At 55.1% G+C, this 25,558-nt stretch overlaps 1 protein-coding gene across 5 annotated transcripts in view; it reads right to left on the bottom strand.

Annotated features, from left to right (window-relative positions):
- Positions 1-25,558, bottom strand: part of NINL (ninein like) — a 107,557-nt gene that overhangs the window by 30,025 nt on the left and 51,974 nt on the right. Inside the window, exons 3-13 of one of the 5 annotated variants that reach the window (XM_049700016.1) lie at positions 21,152-21,248; positions 16,304-16,476; positions 14,981-15,047; positions 12,409-12,599; positions 11,571-11,723; positions 9,567-9,734; positions 5,778-5,914; positions 4,663-4,858; positions 2,098-2,391; positions 1,142-1,252; positions 424-543 (exon numbers count right to left, since the gene is read on the bottom strand). In XM_049700016.1, coding sequence (XP_049555973.1) covers positions 424-543; positions 1,142-1,252; positions 2,098-2,391; positions 4,663-4,858; positions 5,778-5,914; positions 9,567-9,734; positions 11,571-11,723; positions 12,409-12,599; positions 14,981-15,047; positions 16,304-16,476; positions 21,152-21,248 — 1,707 coding nt within the window. The remainder of the gene's footprint in view (positions 1-423; positions 544-1,141; positions 1,253-2,097; positions 2,392-4,662; positions 4,859-5,777; positions 5,915-9,566; positions 9,735-11,570; positions 11,724-12,408; positions 12,600-14,980; positions 15,048-16,303; positions 16,477-21,151; positions 21,249-25,558) is intronic. The other 4 variants (XM_049700017.1, XM_033429434.2, XM_033429435.2 and 1 more) reach the window with 4 other exon arrangements.

The raw sequence follows: 25,558 nt of genomic DNA, 5'->3' as shown, positions 1-25,558 counted from the left end.
TGTTCACCACCTACGCCCTCTTCTGCATAGTGGCAGCACCAGCCGAGTGGGCTCACATTGGTAGATTTGGCCTAGGAAATGCAAACACTCAACCACAGAGACAAGATGAAGCCCTACATGGTGCCGGGACACACAGAGGGGGACTTAGGACAGGGGCCGTCTCGCCACCTGGGCAGCCCATGTGGGGCTGGGCACACGTTTTGAGCAGGCAAGTCCCACCCGTCTCCTTTCAGAACACGAGGCTCGGAGGACCCCATTGGTGGAAGGCAGGCCGAGATCAGAGGCTCTGCCTGCTCTGCTCATACAGGGATGCTCCTGTGGACCCGGGCTGGACCACCCTCCACGTGGAGGCCAGGGGGTGGGAGGGCCCACCCGGGTCTGAGCGGACAGACCCTGATGACCCCGCAGGTAGGGGCCACATACCCGGCACTTGAGCTTGTACTCCTTCAGGACTTCTGAGAACCGCTCCTCCTGGGTCAGGAGCTCCGTGCTCTGTGGCTCGAGCTGAAAGCCAGATGCAGGCAGGAAAATGAGGGCCGGGACCTGAGGCCAGGTAGAGGGTGTGTTGTCACCCCCAGACGCTGTCCCCACCAGGCTTATTAGCATCTGCAGGTACAGCTGCCCATCCCTCCTCTTCCTCCCCTCTCCTTGTCTAAAAGGTCTCAGGGCAGAAGGATGTTTGGAATTTATGGAAGGTGGCCATGCTCCCACCTGGAGCCTGGGCTGCCTTCCTGCCTTGGCCACCTGGGAGGCCTCCTGCCTGGACCCTGCACCTCCCCTCCCCTCCTCCTCTGAAGGTGATGGTAAGGGCCAGCTGGGGCGCCTCTAACCTCTCCTCTGTGCCCACCACCACCAAGACCCTGTCACTGGGGTCTGTGCAGAGGGTGCTGACTGCTCCAGGCTTTGTCACTAAAAGGCCAACGTGCAGGGCATCACCCGGGCATCACCAGCACCCCTGCACTGCATGAAGTGGAGGAAAACACAGGGAAAGTACCCGTGATAATCTTCTCTCCATTATAGAATTTTAGGAGAAGAAACCTAAATTCCATCGCCTGTGTATTCTTCGTCAAGACCCTGACGCCCTTTACCCCGGCGCCCAGGGGCACCTCTCTGGAGACTCAGAATCAGCAAGAGGACCCACCTTGTCCTTCAACACAAACTCCAGATCATTCTGCAGCTTCAGGACCAGCTTCTCCGACTCTGCGAGCTTCTCCACGACTTCAATCATCTCCTTCTGCAGTCGACTGTTTTCCTACAAGACACAGGCCAGCGGTTGGCCGGCTTTGGGGACGGAGGAGGGAGCTGTGTGGAAGGGCTGCCCCCTCCGAGCGAGAGGCAGGGCTCATGAGTAGGGAAGGTGGACCCCACGGAGCCCTTGGGGATACTCCCCCTTTCCCACTGCCTCGTCTTCTCCCACCCACCCAAGCTCTCGGGCAACCCTTCCCGAGCCGTCTTCTAAAAAACAAATTGAAAGCTGTACCACGACAGCCCAGGTGTCCACCAGGAGCAAGGCAGTGTCCTCAGACACGGGGACCAAAAAGAAGGCATATGTCCAGCCTGTCCTCCAGGGGGACGGAGGCGAGGGAGGCAGGGCAGGTGCGGACAGAGCCCGCAGCCCCAAGTTAGGGAAGGAGGAGGAAGGGGGGCCGGGGACACCTCACTGGAAGCAAATGCAGGGTGGGTGCTGGTCGTGGGGCGCTCTCCACAGCCCAGAAGACTGCGTCTGCTCCAGGGCTGGGGGCGCAGGCTGATGCTTTTGTCTTTTGCTGACCCCACTGGTGCTCTGGTCCCAGGGGTGCAGCAGAGGTGGCTGCAGCCGCTGACCCAGAGGCCCTCGGGTCCCCCATCCTGCTGCCCACACGGCTGGAGATGAGGGACCATGTATCTCCCAGAAAAGCCAGGACCCTTTCTGCTTTGGCTGAGAAATGGGCTCTGTCCATGGCTGCAGGAAATGTTCTTTAGTGTGAACCCCCCAGCACCACGGGGAGGGTTTAATCCTGGACCAGGGAGGTGTGGGTGTGGAGGATGGACCCTTAGGCAACCTCGCCTCCGTCTTTCCGGGCAGGAGGCACCCCTCTGACCCCCGAACACCCCTACCTTCAGGGCCAGGCTCAGCTTCTGGCGGAGGCTGGCCTCCTCGGCCCGAAGGCGCTGCAGGTCCTCCTCCAGCGCAGCCCTCTGCCGCCGGGCCTGCTCCCAGAACAGCTCGCGCTCCACCTCCACCTCGGACCGCAGGAGACTCAGCCTCTCCCTGTACCCCTGCTCCAGGCGTCTGCAAGGCACATGGCACGTGGTTCGTCGGGCTCCTGAGGGGCGCCACCTGGGCCTCTCCCTCCCCCGGGTCTCTCGCCTGAGCACTCGGCCACAGCGTCTGGGACTCGTTTGTCCACCCTGGCAGATGAGAGAGCTGCAGATGCTGTACCATTTAAGGATGCGGGGCCTCCTTAAATCCCTCCTCGGGGCCGGTGGAGGTGACCCCACACAGACAAGGTGAGCCAGCGGGTCCCTTGGCCTCTGGGGTGAGCTAGCGGGTGACCTCTGGGTAGGTCTCTGACGCTCCTCGGCCATTCAACCTCCTCCACATCATGAAAAGATGAATCAATAAATAAAGGCAGCACCAAAGCCTTCGGTGACCAAACGCGCACAGAGGCCAGCCTCTGTCACGAGGACACAGGCATCAGAAAACCAGTACGTGGCGAATCCCAAAGCAGCCAGAGAAAGGTGCGGAGGCCCTTCCCCTCAGACTCTGCTGTGATCGTCTGCAATAACCATTTCTTTGGGGTTTTTTTTGGCTGCACCTTGCAGCATGCAGGACTTTAGTTCCCCAACCAGGGATCGAACCTGTGCCCCCTGCAGTGGAAGCACGGAGTCGTAACCACTGGACCGCCAGGGAAGTCCCCGCAATAACCATTTCTATCAGCAGGGAAAACAGTGCTAGATCTTAGCTTTATCACTAAAACAGCTGCTTAACAGGATTCTCAGACCCAGTCTATCTAGATTGAAGACGAATGAAACTCTTCGGCAGAGCTTGGCCACCTCAACAATCGAGCATGAGAAATACTGGGCTCGGCCTCCCTCAATCTCACCCCAGAGCTTCGAGGCGGGGGCATGAGGGGAAGGGGGGCAGCCATCACTTAGGGAAAAGGTTTGACGAATGGGATTAATCTAACAGCCCACAAATCTCGGGGCTAATTTTACAAATACAAATTTGATCATATCACTCCACTCTTTAAAGGGGAAAGGTGCAGTAAAATACGGCAGAACAGACCCACATCACGGGTGCTCTGTGGCCGTCAGAAAGTATATGCAACACAACACCATTCTGTAAGTAACCACGTGCACGGAAAAGCGAGGGACTCACAAAAAATGTTAGGAGTGATAACCTCTGTGGACGTGAGACTTTTGCTTTTATTTTTCCTTTTACTTGGTATTTTCTTTCTTTTTAATTATTTATTTATTTATGGCTGCACTGGGTCTTAGTTGCCGCATGCGGGCTCTTCGTTGCGGCACGAGGGCTTAGTTGCCCTGCGGCACGTGGGATCTTAGTTCCCCGACTAGGGATTGAACCTGCATCCCCTGCATTAGAAGGCAGATTCGTAACCCCTGGACCACTGGGGAAGTCCCTACTTGTATTTTTTAAGTTTTCTACGATGAACATGTATCATTTATTACTTTTGTAATAAAAACAACTTAACACAACCACAAAAACTATTTCTAAAAATGTATCAGTGATGCCCCATTGCTCACTGGGCAAAATCCAAACACTCGTGTGGCCCTCAAGGCTTCGTGTGTTCCCCCACCAGATTCTTGGACTGAGATACGGCCCTGGAGTCTCTGGTTCTCTGACCCAGAGAGAACTTCCCTGAGTCCCTTCTGGGTGGTTGGGAGAGTCAGGCCGACCGGGCCAAGACCAACGCAAATCAGTTCTCAGCTCCCTGACCGATTGTCTAAAATCGTCCACACTTAAGCTTGTGGGCGCTGGGGTGGGGGGCAGCACAGGCCACAGAGGAAGGACGTGTGCGGGTCAGGCTGCTCCAGAGCAGGGAGCCCCAAGGACCCCGCGTCCCCAGGCCTCGCCTCAGGACACAGCCCCACGTCTGGGATGCAGCAGGGACGGGGATGCAGCAGAGCGCAGCCGCGGTAAAGAGCTACCGGGAGGCGGGTGGCGCCTCAGGAGAGGGGGAAAGCCTTTCAAAAAGCTCAGAAATTCTTTCCTCTGGTTTGTCCATCACCATCCCGGCCAGCTCACCAGGAGTCTGCTCAGGCCACCCGATGGGCGATGCCCGGTGTGCAGATTTGGGCCCCGGCCTCCCTCCTGCAGAACCAACAGGCTGCAAAGCCATTCTCTGGTCCTCTCAAAACGTCCACCCGTCTTGCTGATCACAGGCACGGACAGAAGACTCAGCTTGAGTGGGACAGACCCCAACAGATGGAGCAGAGAGTGAGGCCAGCAGAGCACTTTCCCCTGCAGACGGTCGTCACAGGCACTCGGCCAGATGCCACGCTCCCAAGCGAAGGGCAAGACTGCTTCTTAAAATGCACCGTCTTCCCTCAAGGAAGGACGTCAGCAGAGTGCTGGGTTCAGGTGAGACAGCAGGGCCTCAGCTGGTGGCCGCCCGCGTCCACTGCCCACCCTCGGCCGGGGACCCCGGCGGGACCTACCTGACCTTCTCCTCTGCGAGCTGCTCCAGGGCAGAGTGGAGGTCGTCCGTCTCCTTCACAAACTCCAGGTGCCTCTGCTCTGCCTTCTCCAGGTCCTGCCTCGCCTTGTCTCGCTCCCTGGCCATCTGCTCCACCTGCCCCCTGCGTGAAGGAGGCGGGGTCAAAGGGGACACCGCTCTGGGCCCAGCAAGCCCGTCTGCAGGAACAAACACAGCTGGGCTAACGGCGCCGAGCAGCGGCCAGCGCTGGGCTCTGACCCACCTCCTCCCAGGGCCGTTTCTATAGTTACTGTGCCCGGTTTACAGAAGCACATACAGTGACAGGCCAACTGCCTGGCAAAGGGGTTGCTAGCAGGTTTCTGAACCAGGAGGTCTGAGCCTAGAACGTGCAGCGTGCCACCCCTCCAGATGGCCTCAGGACAGGCAGGAATTTATCTACGCTCCCTCTTGCCTGCAGCTGGGCCTCAGGCCCCAGGGATCCCTAGCACCTAACCTGCAACTGGATGCATGAAGGGGAGGAGGCTGGCCACCCATTATCCTGCCTGGCCACAGCCTTGCCACCTGCAGCCTGGCATCAGAGTGACTATGCAGGGAGTTGCCCAGAACAGAGGAGACTCCTGTATGTGGCCCTGTCCCTGTCTGGTCACCCTGGGTCCCGCCCAAGGCTCTGTGCAAACCATCTCTGGCACCAGCTATCCTGGTGCCCGTTTCTCCCACTGAAGAGGCATCCCTGTCCCAAAGCACAGTCTTTCTCTGGTCCCCTTTGCCGAACTGCCTGACAGAAGGCTCATCTGTTGGTACCTAATGAGATGCAAAGTCTTGAGGATCGAGGTTGGGATTTCTGCCAGCCTTTTCTGTAGCTTCAGAAAATCAATAAACACACGAAAACCAATCTTTGTGCCAAACTGCTCAGCAGACGGACGGCCTGAAAAGCCAGCCAAACCCAGAGCCAAACCCAATTACAATGGTTTGTGTTCTTGGCCCAACTGCCGTGCTGCGCTTTGTGACTGTGTTTGAAGCATCCTTCTTTCTCCTCCTGCCGGGTGCCCGAATCCGGGGGCAAGGAGGCCGGTCTAGCCAGTGGCACCCACACACCCTCCCCATCGGGGCTCTTACTGGCGGAAGCTCAGCTCCTGGCGGTAGCAGGCCAAGGCTGCCTGCTGAGTGGCACCGCCCACCATCATGAGCTCGTTCTCAAGGGCCCAGGCCAGCTCCAGAAGGTTCACCTTCTCGTCCACACTGAAGTCGAGGCTCTGAAAATAGCAAGGCCCATCAGCCAGGTGGGATGAGTGGGTCTCCAGACGCTTCCGGGCTCCCTCAGGACAGTCAGGCCCAGACCACGCTGTCCCTGCACCTTCCTTTGCTCTCTGTAAAGTCTCTGCCTCTTGGGTGGAGCCCTTCTCCTGCCCCAACCCCGCTGACGGTCTCCCCATCCTTGTCAACCCCAGTGTCCCCCCATCCCCACTATGGTCCCCCATCCCTGTCAACCCGTGTCCCCCCCATCACCACTACAGTCCCCCCAACCCTGTCAACCCCAGTGTCCCCCATCCCCACTATGGTTCCCCCATCCCTGTCAACCACAGTGTCCCCCCCATCCCCACTACGGTCCCCCCATCCCTGTCAACCCCAGTGTCCCCCCATCCCCACTATGGTTCCCCCAACCCTGTCAACCCCAGTGTCCCCCCATGCCTCGAGGGTGGGCATGACCCAGGCTGGACAGAGTCCCCCTCCCTGGACAAAGTGACAGACACAGAAGGGGGCATGTCCCAAGCAGAGGACTTTGGGGATTGATAGGGAGGCCAGAGAAGGGCTTTTTCCCTGTGAAATCAGGTGTTGTATAAACCACGTGGGCCCTGGGGAGCTGCACAAGGGGACTGGACCTGAGGCCAAGGCCCCCACCAGCAGAGTCCAGACAACACCTGGAGCTGGGACCCCCGAGCCTAACGTCCTTCTCCGACTGACCACGAAGGTCCCTAACCTCCTCCTGCCCAAGCTAGTTTGATTTGGGTTTTTGCCATTTCAGACTCAAAGAATCCTGACTAATATGTCTCTGAACCACACAAACAGATACAGGAACAGATGGGGGTTCTGTTGGTGGACACAGGACCTATCAGAGAGAGATGAGCCACAGCCCAGCATTCCAGACAGTCACACTCATTCGCCCTCGGGATTCTTGGAAAAGTACAGTTAAAAGAAAGGAAGAATTTTGTTTTACGTATTTTACCATAATAAGAGAAAGAGAGAGTAGGACAGGAACGCCCGTCCATCCTGCTGGCTGCCCAGTAAGAACACTTTTGCCACGTCTGCTCCTGCAGCGATGGGCACACTTGGCTACAAGGCCCAGACACACGGGCGGGGCAGGCACATGGCAGGGCCCACGGGGAGGCCCTTCCTTTAACTTATGAGGCGGAGACTTGAATCTCCGTCCTTCCCCACGGCCGCGAGTGCTTCTGGAGAGAAATGACACTCAGCTGAAGCGTGTGCAGCAACTGGGAAGCTGAAGGTCTGACACAAGCGCACACTTCCCAGCAACGAAACCACAGGTAGGGGCAGAGGACAGAAAGTGGTCCCAGCGGCAGCTTCCCAATTAGAAAAACCACGTGGCACAACGTGGGCGCCTGCCTCCTGGCATTCATGCCCATGTACTCCTTCTGTGCTGACCGGGATGGACCTACGTAACCCCCGGGATGGTGCCAGGGTAGCAATGTGTGGCTTCCCAGGCCAGGGCGTGGGAGGCTGAGGCCCTTCTCCACTCTCCTGGATGGGGCTCTGGGGAAGCCAGAGCCATGCTGGGAGGAGGCTCAGGCTGCCCTGGGGAGGAGCCCAGGTGGCAGGGAGGGGAGGCCTCCAGCCTCCGACGAGGTCCACTCTCCATCCTGCTGGGCCTCGGGAAGACCGCAGAGCAGTCTCCTGGAGACCCCAGGCTAGGAACACCCGGCTGCGCGGCTCCCGATTCCTGAGGAGATCAGGGATCCTCACAGAGCAGCCCTGGCGGTGGTCGCACAGACATTCGCGTGAGGTCCTGAGAAGCTGGGTGTGGGAGGCCAGCACGTCCAGGCCAGGGCTCGCCTAGCGGGCTTCCTCCCCCGGGGAACACACCTCTCTCAGGCAGGTGTGCTCAGGGGCAGCTGGCGGTCCCGCCCAGTGTCACAGGTGACCAGTTATGGACCTGCTGCACCAGGACACCCCGACTGCGTGAGAGCCACCCTGTGTCGGGGGACAGATACACCTGGGGGGCCACGTGGAGGGTCCTGCTGAGGGGAGTTCAGTAACGTCACTGCCTCTCAATTCAATGGAATCAAACGCTGAGCAACTGGAAAATCATAAGTTGCTAAAGGAATGGAAACTTGCTGTGACAGCAAGAGAGCAGTGATAAGAGTAAGTCCTGAAGTGTCCGGGGGCAAGCGTGAGACTCGTCACTGGCCGGATCCTGACGGCAGCCAGCCCACCTCCAAGCGCAGGGAATCAGGAGCAGTGTCTTAGGGAGAATCTCCAAACCATGAGCCTCTGGGACTTCCCTGGTTGTCCAGTGGTTAAGGGCTCCATGCTTCCACTGCAGGGGGCACAGGTTCGATCTCTGGTTGGGGAACTAAGATCCTACGTGCCGTGTGGCACAGCCAAAACCCAAAAAACAAAAAACCATGAGCCCCTCTGCTCTTGGCCCTCTCCGGGGGCCAATTTCAGTGGTCCGGCCTCAGCCTCTGGTTCTCAGAATAGTCCTGTGGGCCAGCTGTCCAGGGATGGCCTTGCGTCAGGCTCTGCCCGGGCTGCTGGGCAGCGGGACTCGGCAACGGTGAAGCTTAGGTCCAGGAGAGTCTGGCCTGAGGAGTCGGGCAGATTGTCTTAAAGTCTGTTTTTTTCCTCCTTCCTGTTCTATTGGTTTGTGCCAACATGGACATTTTTGGAGGCAATACAACAGAAGCTATCAAGAGGTAAAATGCGTACCTTCAGGAATCCGCCCTACCGAGAAATACCAGCATAGGGGCAGAAGGGTATACGTGCATTACAGGTGACGACATTCATAACAGGAAAATAACATACGTGTCCCACGACAGGGAAAGGGTAATGTAAATTAGCAAGGTATACGGTATGACACCAATTTTGCAAAAGAAAATTTTTAAATGGGAATGTCTAAATATTCATTTCTTTCCTGTGCCAGGGAAGAGCTCGCAGAATGCCCACCAGACCTTTACGTGTCGCCATCCCTGGAGACCAGGAGCAGAGGGGGGCAGGCTTTATTATTCTATAGATTTCTGTAGAGCTGAAGCTTTTTTTCACAATGGAAAGTGAAATTTGGAAATGAAACTAACTCATCTAGTTCGCCACACCTGCCCCAGCACTCTTCCCTTGCTGTGCCCGCCCTGTGTGCACCTGACTTGCCACCCAGGGCAGAACTCCCTCCAAAGCCCCAGGGCTGCCCTGTGTCCCCACAGAGGGGACTTGACTGACCAGGGAGAGCACAGGCCTCCTCGTGTGTGACCACTGGAGGGAGGTCGGAGGGCGGGTACGGGGAGAAGAACTCCCCACAGAGCTCGTCCGGGGAGAGTAGAAACGCTCGGACGTCTGTGACAGTGGTGTCCACTAAGACGTCCCTCCTCCAGGTCAGCAGATCAGCTCCGGGGCTGACACGCACTGAGGGGGAGAGTCTAAGATGCTGAAACCTACCTTCAAACGGATTTGTTTCAGGCTGTGGTTTTCTCTGCTTTTTACTTATTATGTTTTTAACACTTCCTATATCTTAATATCAAAAAATAAAGAAAAAAGTATTACGATGGGCCTTCCCTACACAGGGCCTGTGTCTGCGGTGGGGGGGACGGGGGGGGCTCTGTCCAGCCTCCCCTGTAGGCAGTGGCCCTGCCCGCCTAGACGCCTCTGCTGGGGCAGCCGTGCGCGACCGGTCCAAACCTGCAAGACCTCCCTGCCGTTGTGCACCCCCTCCTGGGCCCATAGGGTGACGATCTGCTCCGGGAAGGCGAAGCCGGCGCCGTCGTCCACGCTGCACAAGAGGCGCGGGCCCGAGCTCACGGACACAAGGGATGACGTGGTGGTCTGGCCACCACCCTCCTCTGGGACCTGCACGTCGGGACAAGCTCTGTGAGCCCCCGTGGCCTCCTCATGCACCCTCCCCGACCTCCCCGCCTGTGTGGCCTCCCCGAGGCCTGAGAACAGCGCTGATTCCTGCTCCAGGGAATGGGGCGCCCACAGGATCTGACTCGAGCCCAGGGCTCAGCGCTGTCCACGCCAGGCCATGCAGGGGACGCCCAGCGCCTGCCAGGCCCTGAGGTAATTTCTCCCCAAACCACTAATGGCTTCCTGCTGAGGGAAACCTGGTCTGTGCAGAGAAACCCAAGACGGGCTTCAGAAGGAGGGCGGGGGTGGCCCAAGCGGAGGACGCGTGTCCTCAGGATTCAGGGTCAGAGAGTTTTAAGACAAGGGCAAAAAAATCCCTCAGCCAGAAAGCTGACCGGTGAGCCGAGGTACTGCAAGAATCCAGCTGTGGGGCTTCCCTGGTGGCGCAGTGGTTGAGAATCTGCCTGCTAATGCAGGGGACACGGGTTCGAGCCCTGGTCTGGGAGGATCCCACATGCCACGGAGCAACTAGGCCTGTGAGCCACAACTACTGAGCCTGTGCGTCTGGAGCCTGTGCTCCGCAACAAGAGAGGCCACGATAGTGAGAGGCCCGTGCACCACGATGAAGAGTGGTCCCCTCTTGCCACAACTAGAGAAAGCCCTTGCACAGAAACAAAGACCCAGCACGGCAAAAATTAATTAATTAATTAATAAACTCCTACCCCCCAACATCTAAAAAAAAAAGAATCCAGCTGTGCTTCCTGCCCCTTGGAGGGCAAGGCCCTTCAGACACGCGTCTGCAGTTGGGGCCAGAACAAGGAGCAGCTGCTGGGGCCCCCAGACCACCAGGCCCACCTGCTCCCCTGATGGAGCAGGAGAATCTCCGTCTGAGCCCAGGTGTGAGGCCCCATGTCACCACTCCAGCCACGCTGGCATCCACATGCACAGGACACAACCCCATGGCCATGTCAGCACTTCCCCGGTAGGAACAGGGGCCGCTGTACCTCAGAGGAGGCCCTCCCTCCCACAGGCTCTGGGCACGACTGCACTGTGGTCTCTGCCCTCAGGTGGCCTGGCACCATCCCTCATCTCTCCTGGTTCCTTCCCTGTCTCAGTGGCTTCAGGTGCAGAAACCTGATTCTCAGACGCGCCTGGCCTAGCAGAGAACAAGGTCACTGTTCCTGCATCGCTGCCCACAAACTGCGGGATCAGCCACGTCGCCAAAGAAGCCTCAGCAAGACTCCCCAGGACAACCGTGCCCTGTGGTGGGAGACGGAGGCTGACTGTCCCGGGATTGAGAAAAACCAGATGCACCGAACATCACAATTTAAATAACCACCTAAAATCTGCTCTCCTCCAGCTGGCCTTGTACAGGATAAAATTCAGGTATGCAGTATGGGGAGAGCACAGCTCCAGGAATCCTTGTTAAGGCTAATCCTGGGGAAGACACGGACCCGTCAGTGACTCTGCCCTCCAGGGCGGAGGGAAAGGGGGTGCTCTTGTTGGAACACAGTGTACCCCACATTGAGGCATAACAAGGAACTGTCAGGGAATCCTCATAAGACCCCTATGAGGTAGGTGTGTCCATTTTACAGACAAGGAACCTGAGGCTCAGAGAAGGTGAGTAGCTCACCAGTGACACACAGCTTGGCAGGAGCAATGCCAGATCAGCCCAAGGTTGCACAGCCTCCCACAGCACACGTGTGTGTACACACCCCGACCCACTGCTGGGCACCCTCTGTGGGGACCAGGCAGAGAGGTCAGGCCTGCAGAAGATGCTGAAGGCCAGAGAATGATGGCAGTCGCTCTGGGGTTCAAGAGTTAATCGTCCCATTTTACCTGGTAATGAGACCAGGACCCGCTCGGTTTGACAAGTGTGGAAGATTCCAGAAGTTGAGGGGATCCATGATTGAACAGGCCAAGCTGGAATTCCTCTAGACTCACTCTGCCGTCGCCGTCTTGGTCCAGCTTGTTGAACAGGTCTTCAAGTTCCTAAATAAAGGCCCCCAGGCATCTTTACAGAGGCTCTCCCACCGCAGCTGTGCCCACCCCACCCAGGCCTGGCCCCCACCCTCCCCAAGCAGGCGGCTCACTGTCCTATCCAAACAGTGGTCTCCCCGCTCTGGCTTGTGAAATCCACACACCTGGTCAGTTTCCATCCTGCTGTGAATGGCCACTTGCGCTTCCCAAAACCCACAAACACCCATCCCGTGTCTGCCGTGCCAGGAGCTTGCTGGATGGCGGGACACGTACGTATGGAACGTGGCCCGGGCCCCCAGCAGCTCAGGGTCGGCAAGGGCAGGGCTGAGAGCACTTCAGTAAGGAGGGGCCTGTCCCATCACACTGCCCTCCACTTCCCCTGGCCCCGCAGGAGGGAGGGGTGAGTACAGCTGCTGGGAGCATAGCAGACGCTGCGGGCACCTCACTTGGGCTGGGTGGCAGATCTGGGCCACTGAGGAGGAGTGGGGGAGGAGTGCCCCCGGCAGGGGAGGATCCTGCGTGAAGGCGGCCAGAGACGGACCTTCGACACAAGCCCTGGGAGTCAGCACGGGATGTGAGACCAGAAGGTGACAACTGAGTCAGTGTCTGGCGGTGAAGGGGTTTTCGAGGCCCAACACCAACCATGACCACCATAAAGACCCAGCCCATCAGGGAGGTCCACCCCGCCCTCTCTCACCTCCTTCTCCAGGCCCTGGAGCCCGACGCTCTGGCAGAGCAGGGCCAGCTCCTGTTCGGTGAGGTGGCCGCTGCTGCCCACACCCAGCTCTTCCCAGAGGCCTCGGACCCGGCTCTCGGGGGTGTCGAAGGAGGAGCTGCAGGGCTTCCGGAGGCTCCCGAAGACCTCAGAACCCCAGGTTGGCAGCTGGCCTGAAGCAGGAGACACATACCAAGGCTGTAATTTACTCTGAAATCGGATGGACTGATGAATGGGCAGAGGGACGGGCACATGGACACATGTGAGAGACAAGCTTCAAAGGAGGAATCTAGGTGGTGGGTACGCAGTGCTCACGGTACAACTCTTCCACTTGCATTCTATGCAAGTTTTCACAATCAAATGGAGGGATCTGCTGCATGTGGGGAAAGCATTTTCTTTTTTCAAAAAAATATTTATTTATTTAGGTTGCTCCGGGTCTTAGGTGCAGCATGCAGGATCTAGTTCCCTGACCAGGGATCGAACCTGGGCCCTCTGCATGGGGGCCACGGAGTCTTGCCTACTGGACCACCAGGGAAATCCCAGAAAGCATTTTCTGAAGGGAACCTGCGAAGCCACAGCACTGAGAGCACAGCTGCAAGGTTTGTACTTAGAACAAAAAGGTCAGGTTTAAAAAACTAATTTTTAGAAACTCTTCAAACCTACCCAAAGTAAAGAGCACAGTCCAGCAAAGACCAGTGGTCCTGTTCCTTGGGCAGACGGCCACCCCGGCTTCATCTACCCCCGTTTACTCTTGCCCAAGTATTTGAAAGCAAAATCCAGCTGCTGTGTTCCCACCCCTGTGTGTTTCGTGTGTACTGCTGACCCCAATGCCACCATCACCCTACAAACCAACAATGGTTTACCCAGCTCTCTCTCAAGAGTCTCCCGACAGTTGATTTCTTTGAATCAGTATCAACACAGAATCCTCCCTGTGCGTGTGGTTATTCCTCTCGAGTCCTGGGAACACGAGCACCTCACTGCCTGCCCCACTCTGCTTCCTCGCATGCCTCCATCACTAACATCGCCTATAAACCGGAAGTTAGCATCAAAGCCTAGCTTGGATTCAGGCTCAGTTTTATCTTTTTTCTTTTTCTTCCCGGCAAAAATGTCCCAAGGTGGGCTGTGTTTTCCACGCCACCTCACAGCAGGAGGCACAGGTGTCTTTGAGATGCAAAGACACCTCAGTGAGTTTGGAGGACAGATGGCCAGGTTTCAGAACTTTTCTACTTTAGCCAGGTGGCTTACTGAGGTTTCTGAAGCTTTGCCAGAGAAACACCCTCTGGAAGAGGAAAGACCTTGGGGGTGCCCACGAGGAGCTGTCCTCGGATGAGCGAGGCTTCAAAGCAGAGTTCCCTCCACGCCCAGGCCACACCACCCAGCCCAACACAGGAAGAGGGCTGCCTGCACCTGACCAGACCTGGGCTCTCGGCCAGTGGTCTAGAGTCTTCAGGAGCCACCTTGGCGTTACTTTGATAACCCAACTAACGATCAGAAAGCCACTTTGCCAAGGAAAGCTAGGGCCTGTGTGCTCACGAATGATGCTGTGGGTTGAGCTGAGGAAAACACAAGGAAAGGGCCACCTCTGAGATCCCTTCCAGCTTAAAACATCTGAAAGTTCTACGTAACAATAGAAAAGCAATTCTGACACCGGGGTGTATTCTCATGGCTGGCAGAGGAGCAAATAAGTCCTCTGAGGTCTGACATGACCGTTCACACACCAGTGTCAGTTCTAACCTGGAGGGAAAGAAGAACTCCAACCCGTCTCTGGACAGAGTCCGAAATGACTTGGTGAATAACCTTCCCAGGAGCCCTTCCTCTCGTCCCCTAGATTTACAGAGTCTGGGGAATTTAGGGCATGGGTTGGCTGCTCTTCCGGACACAAAAGCGTCCATCTGCTTCGTCCAGTAGCACAGGCACTCCGGTCATTCCCCTGACGTCACCAAGCTCAACGCTGAGCCACCAAGAGCCTCAGCGCCCCAGGACCACAGTCTGGATAATGCTCAGTGCCAGTGCAGACCTCTCACTCAGGAGAAGCTCAAGGTCAGCTTGGGTCTCGCCCTCGAGCCGTGTTCCTGCACGTTCTGCCCTGTGACACACTCCAGCGGGAGGTGTCCTTAAGGCACCTGCAGACCTACGTGCTGATGCACCCAGATTTGCTAAGCACGCCTGCGGCTGCCTTCCGAGTGCTCCGTCAGGGTCTCCAGGACCAGAACCACGTCTTACCCTCGACTCGGGGCAGACAGGGCCCCAGGCAGCAGGGAGGCTGCTGGCCCAGGCCGGGTGCTTCAGGAAGGAGTCCCCAGGCCCACGCCTGCCGGCTGGGGTCATGCTGGTCCTCCCAGACCGTGAAGCTGCTCCCTTAGCCAGTGGTCCCCGCTCGAGGGTCTGACCTCAGGGGTCTCCCAGAGCTGGGACCCTGCCCCCCAGGAAAAGGGCCCCCCAGGGACACCACCCACACTGGGCACTTCTCAGGAAACTGTCCTTGGCTGGCGGCCCACTGCCTGGCAGCCTAGCACTGGCCAAAGGTGGCACCGACCACAAGGCTGGGCTTTACCTTTTGCTTCAAACAACTCATTCTGAGGGTCCTTCGCACTTTCAGCTTCTTCATCGGACTTGAGACTCTGGAAAAACAGAAGGAAAAGGACGTGTGAGTCCCCAGAGGAAAGGGCAGAAGACGGAGCACCGGGAACAGTCTGGTGGGGCTGGTGGGGGGGACACCTGAGGAAGGGGAGCCCCAGCCCACAGGGCAGCCCTGGTGGTCAGCCACGAGGTCCCGTGCACACCAGCTCCCTCTCTCAGACCACACGCTGCGGCCTGCACTCGGCACCCTCTGCATCCCGCCCCTCATGACCCATGTCTGTTGGCAACAGTCAAGGAAGAGCAGGTCTCTGACCCCCAGGTGCTCCGGAGACAGCAGGTGATCTGCTGAGACCTCAGTGCCCAAGGGGCTGGGCCACCAAGAAGTCCAGTAAAACCTCATGCTTCTGTGACCGAGTCTGCGGACCACAAAGTCAAAGTCTGCTTCTGATTTTGGAAGGAACACTGGCTTGACCAGGACTCGGCACTTAGAAATGGCGCTGAACTGAGGCTGGAGCTCTGGGGGCAGGTGGTATATCTCATTTTTCTAATGCATTCAACCTGCTGACAACCCTAAAGGCAGCAACCCTAGGGTCCTAGTTCTGGGGATCAAAGATGGTTTTAAGAAGCAGAAAGGCACCACAGAGATGGCGCGGACCCATGAAGCCTTCCATCCCTGGGGCCAAATTTAGGAGAGAGAATAAAGCAGCAAAGGTCTAGGGTTTATTGGTGCCGTCCAAGTGCAGCACATCCCTGAGAGAAGCGACTCCAGGATCTAAATACATATTTATTTGCTTTTCCTATTGGCCTCAACAAATGTTGAAAATATAAACAAATTAATATGGGGGCCCAGAGCTGTCTTATTAAAGGGAAGCCCCCCTAGAGCCTCATCAGACAGAGGTGGACATCATGGGGTGGAGGCAGGAACCTTCTGGAACCCCGAAAACAGGTCCAACGGGCCACGATTAACCCGTGGGGTGTGGAGCCTCAGTTGCGCCCAGTGCTGCTTTCTCTATCCTCGGCTGTAACCTTCCTCTCCTTCTGGCAGTGCCAGGGGAGGGGGCTAGTGGTGAGCAGGGCATTCTCCACGGCCCCCGTGTCTGAAGAAGGACGCTCTGTGGCCCGAGTTTCCATGCAGACAGCGAGACCCAGAGACACCTTAAAACTAAATGTCACTCCCCAAAGTGCTCTGGTGATGAGATAGATGCCCCCTCCCATCTTCCCGTATGGTGTCACACGAGCAGCGTCTATGGCAGGGGGCATGCGTACTTGGGCGAGGGCAAAGGGGGGGTCGACCCACCTCCACACTTTCCAGAGACGCAGAGCGTCGGAGCTGGCTTCTCACACTGGGCCTGGCAGGCTGCTCCGGTAAACACGGGGCTCCACCTGCAGCGTCACAGGGCTCGGGCCAGCTCCGACGGCCATACCACTTAGAGCCGCTCACGTACTTTGGGGGGACGGCCCGGGGGGCACCTGGAATAAAAACGGGAGGTGTTCTCTCAGACAGCCTCTGGGCCCACATGTGCTGCCAAGATGCCCTTTACGAAGGTGCAGGTTCGGGTGCAAAGCGTGGCTCTCAGGGACACACATGGAAAACACCTGGAAGAACACAGGGAACGGTCGACAGTGGGGCTGGGGCTGAGACAGCCAGGCCGGGAGGCAGGGACTTTCCATCCTAAACTCTAGGTGCTGTTTAAATGTTTCCAACCAAAATACGCTTTTGTTATGCAATAAAAGACTAATATAAAAATCTAGCTTTTTACATAAGGAAAAAAGCCTCCAATAATCCAGCAACATACTGCTCTAGAGACCAGAAGGTCACGTCCCACCCCCCCCTCACTACAGGACCCCCCTGCCCCCCCGGACGGGATGCGGTAGGCAAGGGCCTCAGCATAGCTGGGGAGCCTCAGACTCCACGTGGGTCTGAAGTCTGGGATAGAGGCAGGAGTGCATTTTAGTTTGGGATTCACGAGAATCCCATAAGCCCTAATAAACCCCTGGCACCTTTCTTCCCTCCTTACCTGCCCACGTCTGCAGAGCAGTGGGGACCCCGCAGGCAGAGAAGAAATGATGCTGACTCTGTAGGGAATCTGGGCAGCCGGAGAGAGATGGGGGAGGGCGACGTGGGCCACGGCCAGGAGAGGACACAGGTTCAGAAGGAAGCAACCAAAACGTGCAGGTTGGGGGAGAGGATCCAAGGAAGTAAGGCCAGGTCAGGAAAACAGGACCGTTTCACACGGATGCGTCACGCTTCCTAAGGCCAAGTACCACCTCCCTTGTCTCCTCCGCACCAACTCTGCAGCCCCTGACCTTGGGACCATCAGAGGAGGAGGCTGGGTCCAACCTGGCCAGTGATGCCAGTGACCAACAGAAACTAGGAACAAGGGAGGAGTTTGGGGAGGAAGCTGCTGAGTTCCACTTGACAGCGGACATTTAAGGCAGGCTGACCATGTCCCCTGGACACTCGGAGGTTATCACGGGCCCTGCCCGACCCTGTAATCTCTCCCGTGTGGGAACTCCCAGGGCTGCTGGAGAGCAGGGAGCGGACGCCCTGGCAGGGAGGAAACAGGAGGCTCTGAGTGCCCCACGCAGTGGGGAGGGGCCAGCACACAGGCTCCGCACCTTTACTGCGGGGGTGAGGTGCGGGAAGAGGAAAGCCACGAGAGGTGGGAGTGGGCAGCTGCAGCACATTTGGGAAACCAGCTGCAGAAGACGAGGAGGGGCCTGACGCACGTGGGCCCTCCCCGGGTCGGCCCGCTCGCGGCTCACCTGGAGGTCGTGACCCAGCACCATGTCTGCCCCCTGTGGCTTGACCTTGCTCCTGCCCTTCCCCTCCTGAGTTCCCCCCCACCCAACCCGTCCTTGTCGGAGTCCCACCCGCCCTGGATGTGGCCCCATTTCTTCATCATTTCAGCAGGTCAGCACTTTCCTCAGAGGAATGAGATGCCCAGAAAACACACAGCTGTTTCATAATGTTCCCCAAACGTGTCACCCCCCTCCCTCCAACAGAGAGAAACGCTTCTCTAGAAAAGAGTGTCCACGTGGCAAATCACGACAGGAAGGGGGCAGCTTCCCACCACCCACAGAACACAGAGCTGCGGCCTCTTGGCGGGAAGCACTGGGGGTCACAGCCAGTCCCCACCCGCTGCCCAGACGGCCCGCAGAGCACAAGGCCAACGGTGCCCTGTGCTGGACACCTGGCTGTGCCTCCTGTGTGTGCGTATTTATTTATAGGAGCAGAATACCAAGGTCTACAAGTGAAAAGACATTGGTTATATGTTCTGTAACGGCCTTTACTGAAAGGAGCAGAATGACGGGGAAGCGGGATGTTCCTCAAAACCCCGGGGCGTTTGGCCCCCTGATGACATGCTCATCCCTGGAGCATCAAAGCTCCAATCATTTTTCCAGTCACGGTGGGAGATGGTGGGAAGGACCGGCAGACAGATTAGAAAGGAGGAGAGAGCGACACTGTGGACAGGGCCAGGGAAGGAGGGATGAAGCCCCTGGATGGGGGAGGCTGGGAAGGTGGCTGCGGTGAGAAGCTGAAACGCGCACGGCCCTGGAGGACGGGGCAGGGCTCGCCCCGGCTCTCACAACCCGTGGCTGCAGGGCCACCTGGCGCCCTGCCTCTGTGCACAAGCCCCGTCCGAGCCGCCTCAGGTGGGCTTACAACCATGTAACTGAGGAAAGCACTGAAAATCGAAAGAAGAGAAAAACAACACAAAACAAAACCGGGGGGCTTCCCTGGTGGCTCAGTGGTTAATAATCCGCCTACCAATGCAGGGGTCACGGGTTCGATCCCTGGTCCAGGAAGATCCCACATGCTGCGGAGCAACTAAGCCCGTGCGCCACAACTACTGAGCCTGCGAGCCACAACTACTGAGCCCACGTGCCACAAGTACTGAAGCCTGTGTGCCTAGAGCCCGTGCTCTGCAACATGAGAAGCCACCGCAATGAGAAGCCTGCGCACCACAATGAAGAGTAGCCCCTGCTTGCCACAACTACAGAAAGCCCGAGAGCAGCAACAAAGACCCAATGCAGCCAAAAATTAAATAAATAAAAAAACTAAAACAAACAAACAAAAAAATGGAACTGGTGTGGAAAAGTGCCAGTCCTGAAACAGCTTCTCCCATCTTTAGAGGAAGTGAGGACACACCCCACAGACACACACATGTTCCAGCATGGAGAGGGGGGCAGTGACAGAGGCGCGGCCTTTCTTGGGCACATCCACGTTCACGGTCACACGATCACACTCCAAAACCCTGAGTCGGGAAAGGCAAGTGGGCTTCTTCCCATCTCAAGGAAGACAAGTGTGAGACAAAGCAGCCAATGACCTGAGCTGCAGGGCGATGGGGCTGCTGGTGGGCTGACTCCTCCCCGCCCATCAGGGCTCTGGCGTGGCTCCAGCAGGAGGAGGTGGGGCAGCTGACTTCAGCCCCAGGGGCGTGGGCAGGGCCTGGCTCCAGGCTGCAAAACCCCACCTGAATAACAGGCAGGAGTAGCCACAGGACTTCTAGGACGGTTCACTGGAATCTACATAAAACGTCCATTAGCCCCAAGCCTGGCACACAAAGCGTCCCTCACGGTACCCCTGGTGCCCAGATCATCGTGCACCTGCTCCCAACCAAGGACCTGCCCGGGGTCCAGGAGCAGACCAGGGGGCTGCTGCGGGGCAGACTCCTTAAACGCCTGCCCCACGTGGGAGGGAGGGACTGGCTACCACTTCACTCTCCTTCCCGACACTCGTCAAACGCAGCCGTGGCCAGCCAGGGTGCATCAGGTGCTGCCCGCCCCAGCCGAGCCCGAGGGTCCAGCACGGCTTCGAATGAGCATGTCCTCCATCACCTTCCGACTGGAACCCGCGGTCCACACATCGAGCGGGCCTCCCTCCAAAACCCTCCCTCCACCTCCCGACCAAAGCCACCACTTCCGTTTGTTCTGAAATATTACCTTTGTCCCACTGGCCCTGCTCGAAACCAAGATTCTCACAAGTCCTAGGAGCACAGAGCGCTACTGTCTGAGACAGAAGACAGGCTGAGGGCTGCCTCGGCTGGTGGCATCCTGCCTGCTCCGCCAGCCTCCAAGCCCTGGCTAACACCTCACACCTGCCCTGCGCTTTTGATTCTCCAATGCTTCCACCCCCGACACCCACTTTACCTTGTCAACACCCTATGCTGTAAGGACAGCACGCAGTATTAACTTGACATCTGTGATACTGTGATTTATAATAAATATGTATTTGGTCTTCCATCCCTGGCACAGCTCCTAAAACCCTTGGAATTTCCTAAGTGATGAGAGCAACCACACCTGAGTTTATGTTGATGCGGTGACTTGGAACCACACCTCAGGATGGGCTGGTTGCCAGGGAAACCAACTTTCAGCCCCACCCCCTGACCTCCAGGGATGTTGAGTTCAATCCCCGATGCCCAATCATTTGATCAGTCATGTCTGTAATGAAGCCTCCATAAAACCCAAAAGGATGGGGTTCTGAGAGCTTCTGAGTTGAACATGTGGAGACTGGGGAAGAGTGAGGCCTGAAGGGGGCATGGGCGCTCCGAGCCCCTTCCCACAAGCCCTTCCCACAAACCTCTTATCCTGAGTCATATCCTTTTGTAATAAACGGTGATCCAGTAAGTAAATGGGTTTCCCTGGGTTGTGCTCTAGCAAATTAATTGAACCTGAGGAGGTCGTGGGAGCCTCTGATCTAGAACAGGTGGGTCAGAAGCACAGGTGACAACCTGGATTTGAGATGGCTGTCCGAAGAGGGTGCAGTCTTGGGGGACTGAGCCCTTCCCCTGTGGGGTCTGACGCCGTGTCCAGGTAGACGGTGTCAGAACAGAGTTGAATTGTAGGACACCCAGCTGGGGTTGCAAAACGGCCTGGTGTGGGAAAAACCACATATATCTAGTGACCAGAAGTGCCAGTATATTCAGAGGATTGTGTGTATTGTAGAGGAAAACAAAAGAGTCTTCCCCTTACAACACCATTTTACAAATAAGGAAGCAAAAGAAGAAAAAACCCAAACGTCAGTTCCAGTCTACGCAGCTTGGCAGAGACAGACCTGCTGCGTCGTTTGGTGAGAACGTCATACTCCAGAGGTCACGGAATCACGGGAAGAGACGTAACAGAGACCAGGAAGGCCTCTTACCTGGCTCCAAAGACCCGCTGTCTTCATCTGAGGAGCCGACACCAGCCTGTGATGACAAGACGGCCACGAAACCGTCCTTAAATTCCTCAAAGTTAACCTGTGGATTTGAGAAGAGAGGTCAACGCTACTTTCTGCAGGTCACATACGTAACACCCTGGCCTTTTGGTTTTTCTCAGATGGAAGATCTTATGAGGACATTCATTTTTTCAAATATTTACTTAAGATTTAAAAGAATTGAAGATGTAATAAGGCAAGTAAAAGTGAACCATAACCCCATCACCAAAAAACACTATTAACAACTCCATAAATCAGACCACAAAATTAGAAAGCAGTGTAGAAAAGAGGTGTCTGATGACCACAAACATTAACACAAAAAGAAAAAGAAAAATCTGGGCTTCTCTGGTGGCGCAGTGGTTGAGAGTCCGCCTGCCGATGCAGGGGACGCGGGTTCGTGCCCCGGTCCGGGAAGATCCCACATGCCGCGGAGCGGCTGGGTCCGTGAGCCATGGCCGCTGAGCCTGCGCGTCCGGAGTGTGCTCCGCAACAGGAGAGGCCACAACGGTGAGAGGCCCACGTACCGAAAAAAAAAAAGAAAGAAAAATCCACGTTCTCACCACCCACCAAGAAAGAGAAAACGGCAGCACCTGGGCGAGCCCTCCACCATGGTTCCTTTCCTGATTAAATCCCCCGGCCCCTACTCTGACTCTAATAACATCCTTGCTTTTATACCTCATTTGCATGCACCCCTGAACAATACAGTTTACTTCTGCCTCTTTTGAAATTTGATCTAAATGGAATCATGTGTAGATACTATTTTGTGTCTTAGACTCAATATTACTTCTGTGATATTCATGTAACTTGCTGCGCATGACCCACCCATTTTCTCTGCTCTGCGGTGTAACTGAGCAACAATTTATTAATCTACCCTCCTGGGCTTCCCTGCTGGCGCAGTGGTTGAGAGTCTGCCTGCCGATGCAGGGGATGCGGGTTCGTGCCCCCGTCCGGGAAGATCCCACATGCTGCGGAGCGGCTGGGCCCGTGAGCCATGGCAGCTGAGCCTGCGCGTCCGGAGCCTGTGCTTCGCAATGGGAGAGGCCACAACAGTGAGAGGCCCGCGTACCGCAAAAACAAAAAACAAAACTACCCTCCTGCTGGTGGATATTCCCATTGTTTCCGGGGTTTAGTTATTTTTAAAAAACCAACAAAAAACCCCAGCTTTGAACAGTTACACTCTTTGGCGTATACGCCTAACAATGGGATTGCTGGGCCACAGAATATACATTTAAATCCTCTTGGTGAATTGAATCTTTTATTACCATAAAATGCTGACCCTCCTTAGTTCAGTAATGCTTTTACCACAAAGACTAGCTTTCTTATGGAGTATTTACGTGTTAACATCTTTTTACCAAACTTTGTTTTTTTAACCAAACTTTTAATAATGTCAATTTTTTATATCCTTATGTTTTAGACATATCTCTTATGAACAGTAAGTATATAGTTGGATTTTTTTCCCCAATCTGAAAATCTTTATCTTTTAACTGAAACATTTTACATTTAATGTCGTTACTGATATATTGGGTTGGCCAAAAAGTTCGCTTGGGTTTTTCCAGAATATTTAGATTTAAATCTACTATTTTATTTGTGCTTTCAATTTGACCTGCCTGCGTTTTCTCCTTTCTTTCCTCTCTTTCTTTTAGGACTTCATTTTTCCCCTTATTAATTCAGAAGTTATACAGTCTATTTCCATTCTCTTATTGTTTATCCTAAAAATGACAGTACACATCATTAGCTTGAAAGTTTACTATCAATCAATGCTTTTTGTTTCAGCAAAAACATAATTTATTAAAAGACTAGTGGAAATGATCCAGATGTCCAAAAAGAGAATGGGTAAATAAACTGTGATTCAGTCAGACAACAAAAGATGACAATAGGGGAAAAAAAAACAAACCACTGACGGAGACAATATATCTGCATTGTGTGAATATAGCTCACAGACATAATACAGAGTAAAAGAACCAGAGAGTATACACTGAGCATATGCTGTGTATTTTCCCTTGTATAAAGTTCAGAAATAGGCAAACAAATCTATGCTGTTGGCATCAGGACAGTGGTAACTGTTGGAGGCAGAGGGACCGCAAGGGCACCTGAGGAGGGATGCAGGATGCTGGCGGCCCAGGTGTGTTCAGGGTGGATGTTCATTGAGCTGCACTCTTCAGCTCTTTTCTCTACCTGTGCTTCTACTGAAGTCCCACAGAAAGAAATCAACACAAGAGCTTACTCTCACCAGTAGGTGCAGAAAAAGCAGGCCTGGGCTGTAGGTCCAAGCATGCTTCCCACACCTGGCACAGAACTTGAATGAGCACATTCTGTTGCTGCCGATGTGCACTAAACGCAGCTGTTGGCTTGGGGGCACCTCTGCCTCAGTCACACACTATCAGATCTGACACTGGATTACTTGTTTGTTTATTTTCTGTCTCCCCAACTAGCATGTGATATCACAGTGACACACTGTAAATACTCAACAAATACCTAATGGATGTGTTTGCCTCTATATCCTCTCAAAACTGAGCAGAATTCACCTTCTCACAGGTGCATTCTTTCACCTTTGTTCTTAAAGAGTATTCTTTTTTTTTTTTTGGCCACTCCTCGCAGCATGCGAAATCTTAGTTCCCTGACCAGGGATTGAACCCTCACCCCCTGCAGTGGAAGCTCAGAGTCATAACCACTGGACCGCCAGGGAAGTCCCCTTAAAGGGTATTCTTGCTGAGTATGGGATTCGGGTTGGCACCAGTCCTCTTTTAGTACATTGGAGACACCTTTCCATTGGCTTCTGGCTTCCACTGTCACATCTGAGAAGGCAATTGTCAATCTAACTATGGCTGACTTTCAGGATATGTCTTTTTTCCTCTGGCTGCTTTTAAAAAAATTATTAAATGTTTCATTTTGAGATAATTATAGATTCACATGCAGTTGTAGGGAAAAAATACAGAGAGATCATGTGTACCCATCTCTGGCTGCTTTTAAGATGTCTTTGTTTCCCTTCAGTTTCACAATAATATGGCCAGATGTGGATTTCTTTTTATTTATGCTACTCAGAATTCCATGGGTTTTTGGAATCTTAAATCTGTTTTGGAAACTTTTTAGCTATTATCTGTTCACGAAATCCCTCCTCATTCACTCCTTTCCTCCTGGGATTCCAACCAAAGGGATGTCCCCCGGTCTTCACCTTCTCTTTATAACATCATGCTGCATCCTGGATGAGTGCTCTTTTCAGCTGTGTCTAATCTGCTGTTAAACTCTTAAAAGTTGTATTTGGTTCTTTGTTCAGATTTGTTATGTCACTTTTTAGAGTTACCTCTTTCCTGTGGATATTTTCAAGCTTGTTTTTTTTTAAATTAAAATTTTTTATTTTTATTTTTGGCTGCATTGGGTCTTTGTTGCTGCACGCGGGCTTTCTCTAGTTGTGGTGAGCGGGGGCTAGTCTTCGTTGCGGTGCACGGGTTTCTCATGGCAGTGGCTTCTCTTGTTGCAGAGCATGGGCTCTAGGTCTGTGGGCTCAGTAGTTGCAGCACACGGACTCAGTAGTTGTGGCTTGTGGGCTCTAGGGAGCTTGGGCTTCAGTAGTTGTGGTGCACGGGCTTAGTTGCTCTGGGGCATGTGGGATCTACCCGGACCAGGGATCGAACCCATGACCCCTGCATTGGCAGGCGGATTCTTAACCACTGCACCATCAGGGAAGTCCCTCAAGCTTGTTTTTTTTTTTTTTTTTTTTTTTTTTTTTGCATTACGCGGGCCTCTCACCGTTGTGGCCTCTCCCGTTGCGAAGCACAGGCTCCGGACGCGCAGGCTCAGCGGCCATGGCTCACGGGCCCAGCCGCTCCGCGGCACGCGGGATCCTCCCAGACCGGGGCACGAACCCGCGTCCCCTGCATCGGCAGGCGGACTCTCAACCACTGCGCCACCAGGGAAGCCCAAGCTTGTTTTTTTTAAACCTCTCCTAACATGGTAACCATAATTGGCTTATACATTGTTTTGTTTTGTTTTGTTTTGTTTTGATTTTGCGGTACGCGGGCCTCTCACTGTTGTGGCCTCTCCCGTTGCGGAGCACAGGCTCCGGATGTGCAGGCTCAGCGGCCATGGCTCACGGGCCCAGCCGCTCCACGGCATGTGGGATCTTCCCGGACCGGGGCACGAACCCATGTCCCCAGCATCGGCAGGCGGACTCTCAGCCACTGCGCCACCAGAGAAGCCCGGCTTATACTTTTTGCCCAGTAATTCCAATACTTCACATCTTTGTGCTCTGCTTCTGTGGCCTGTTGTTTCTCTGGCTCTCACGCATCTTTATTTTGTGCCTAGTTATCCTTGACTGTATGCTGGTTATTGTATATGACTATTACTTAGGAAGAA

The sequence above is a fragment of the Orcinus orca genome, chromosome 16 (assembly GCF_937001465.1).
Source record: "Orcinus orca chromosome 16, mOrcOrc1.1, whole genome shotgun sequence".
Lineage (NCBI taxonomy): Eukaryota > Metazoa > Chordata > Mammalia > Artiodactyla > Delphinidae > Orcinus > Orcinus orca.
Note: the sequence above shows the minus strand (reverse complement) of the source record. Positions and strands in the feature narration are given on the sequence as shown.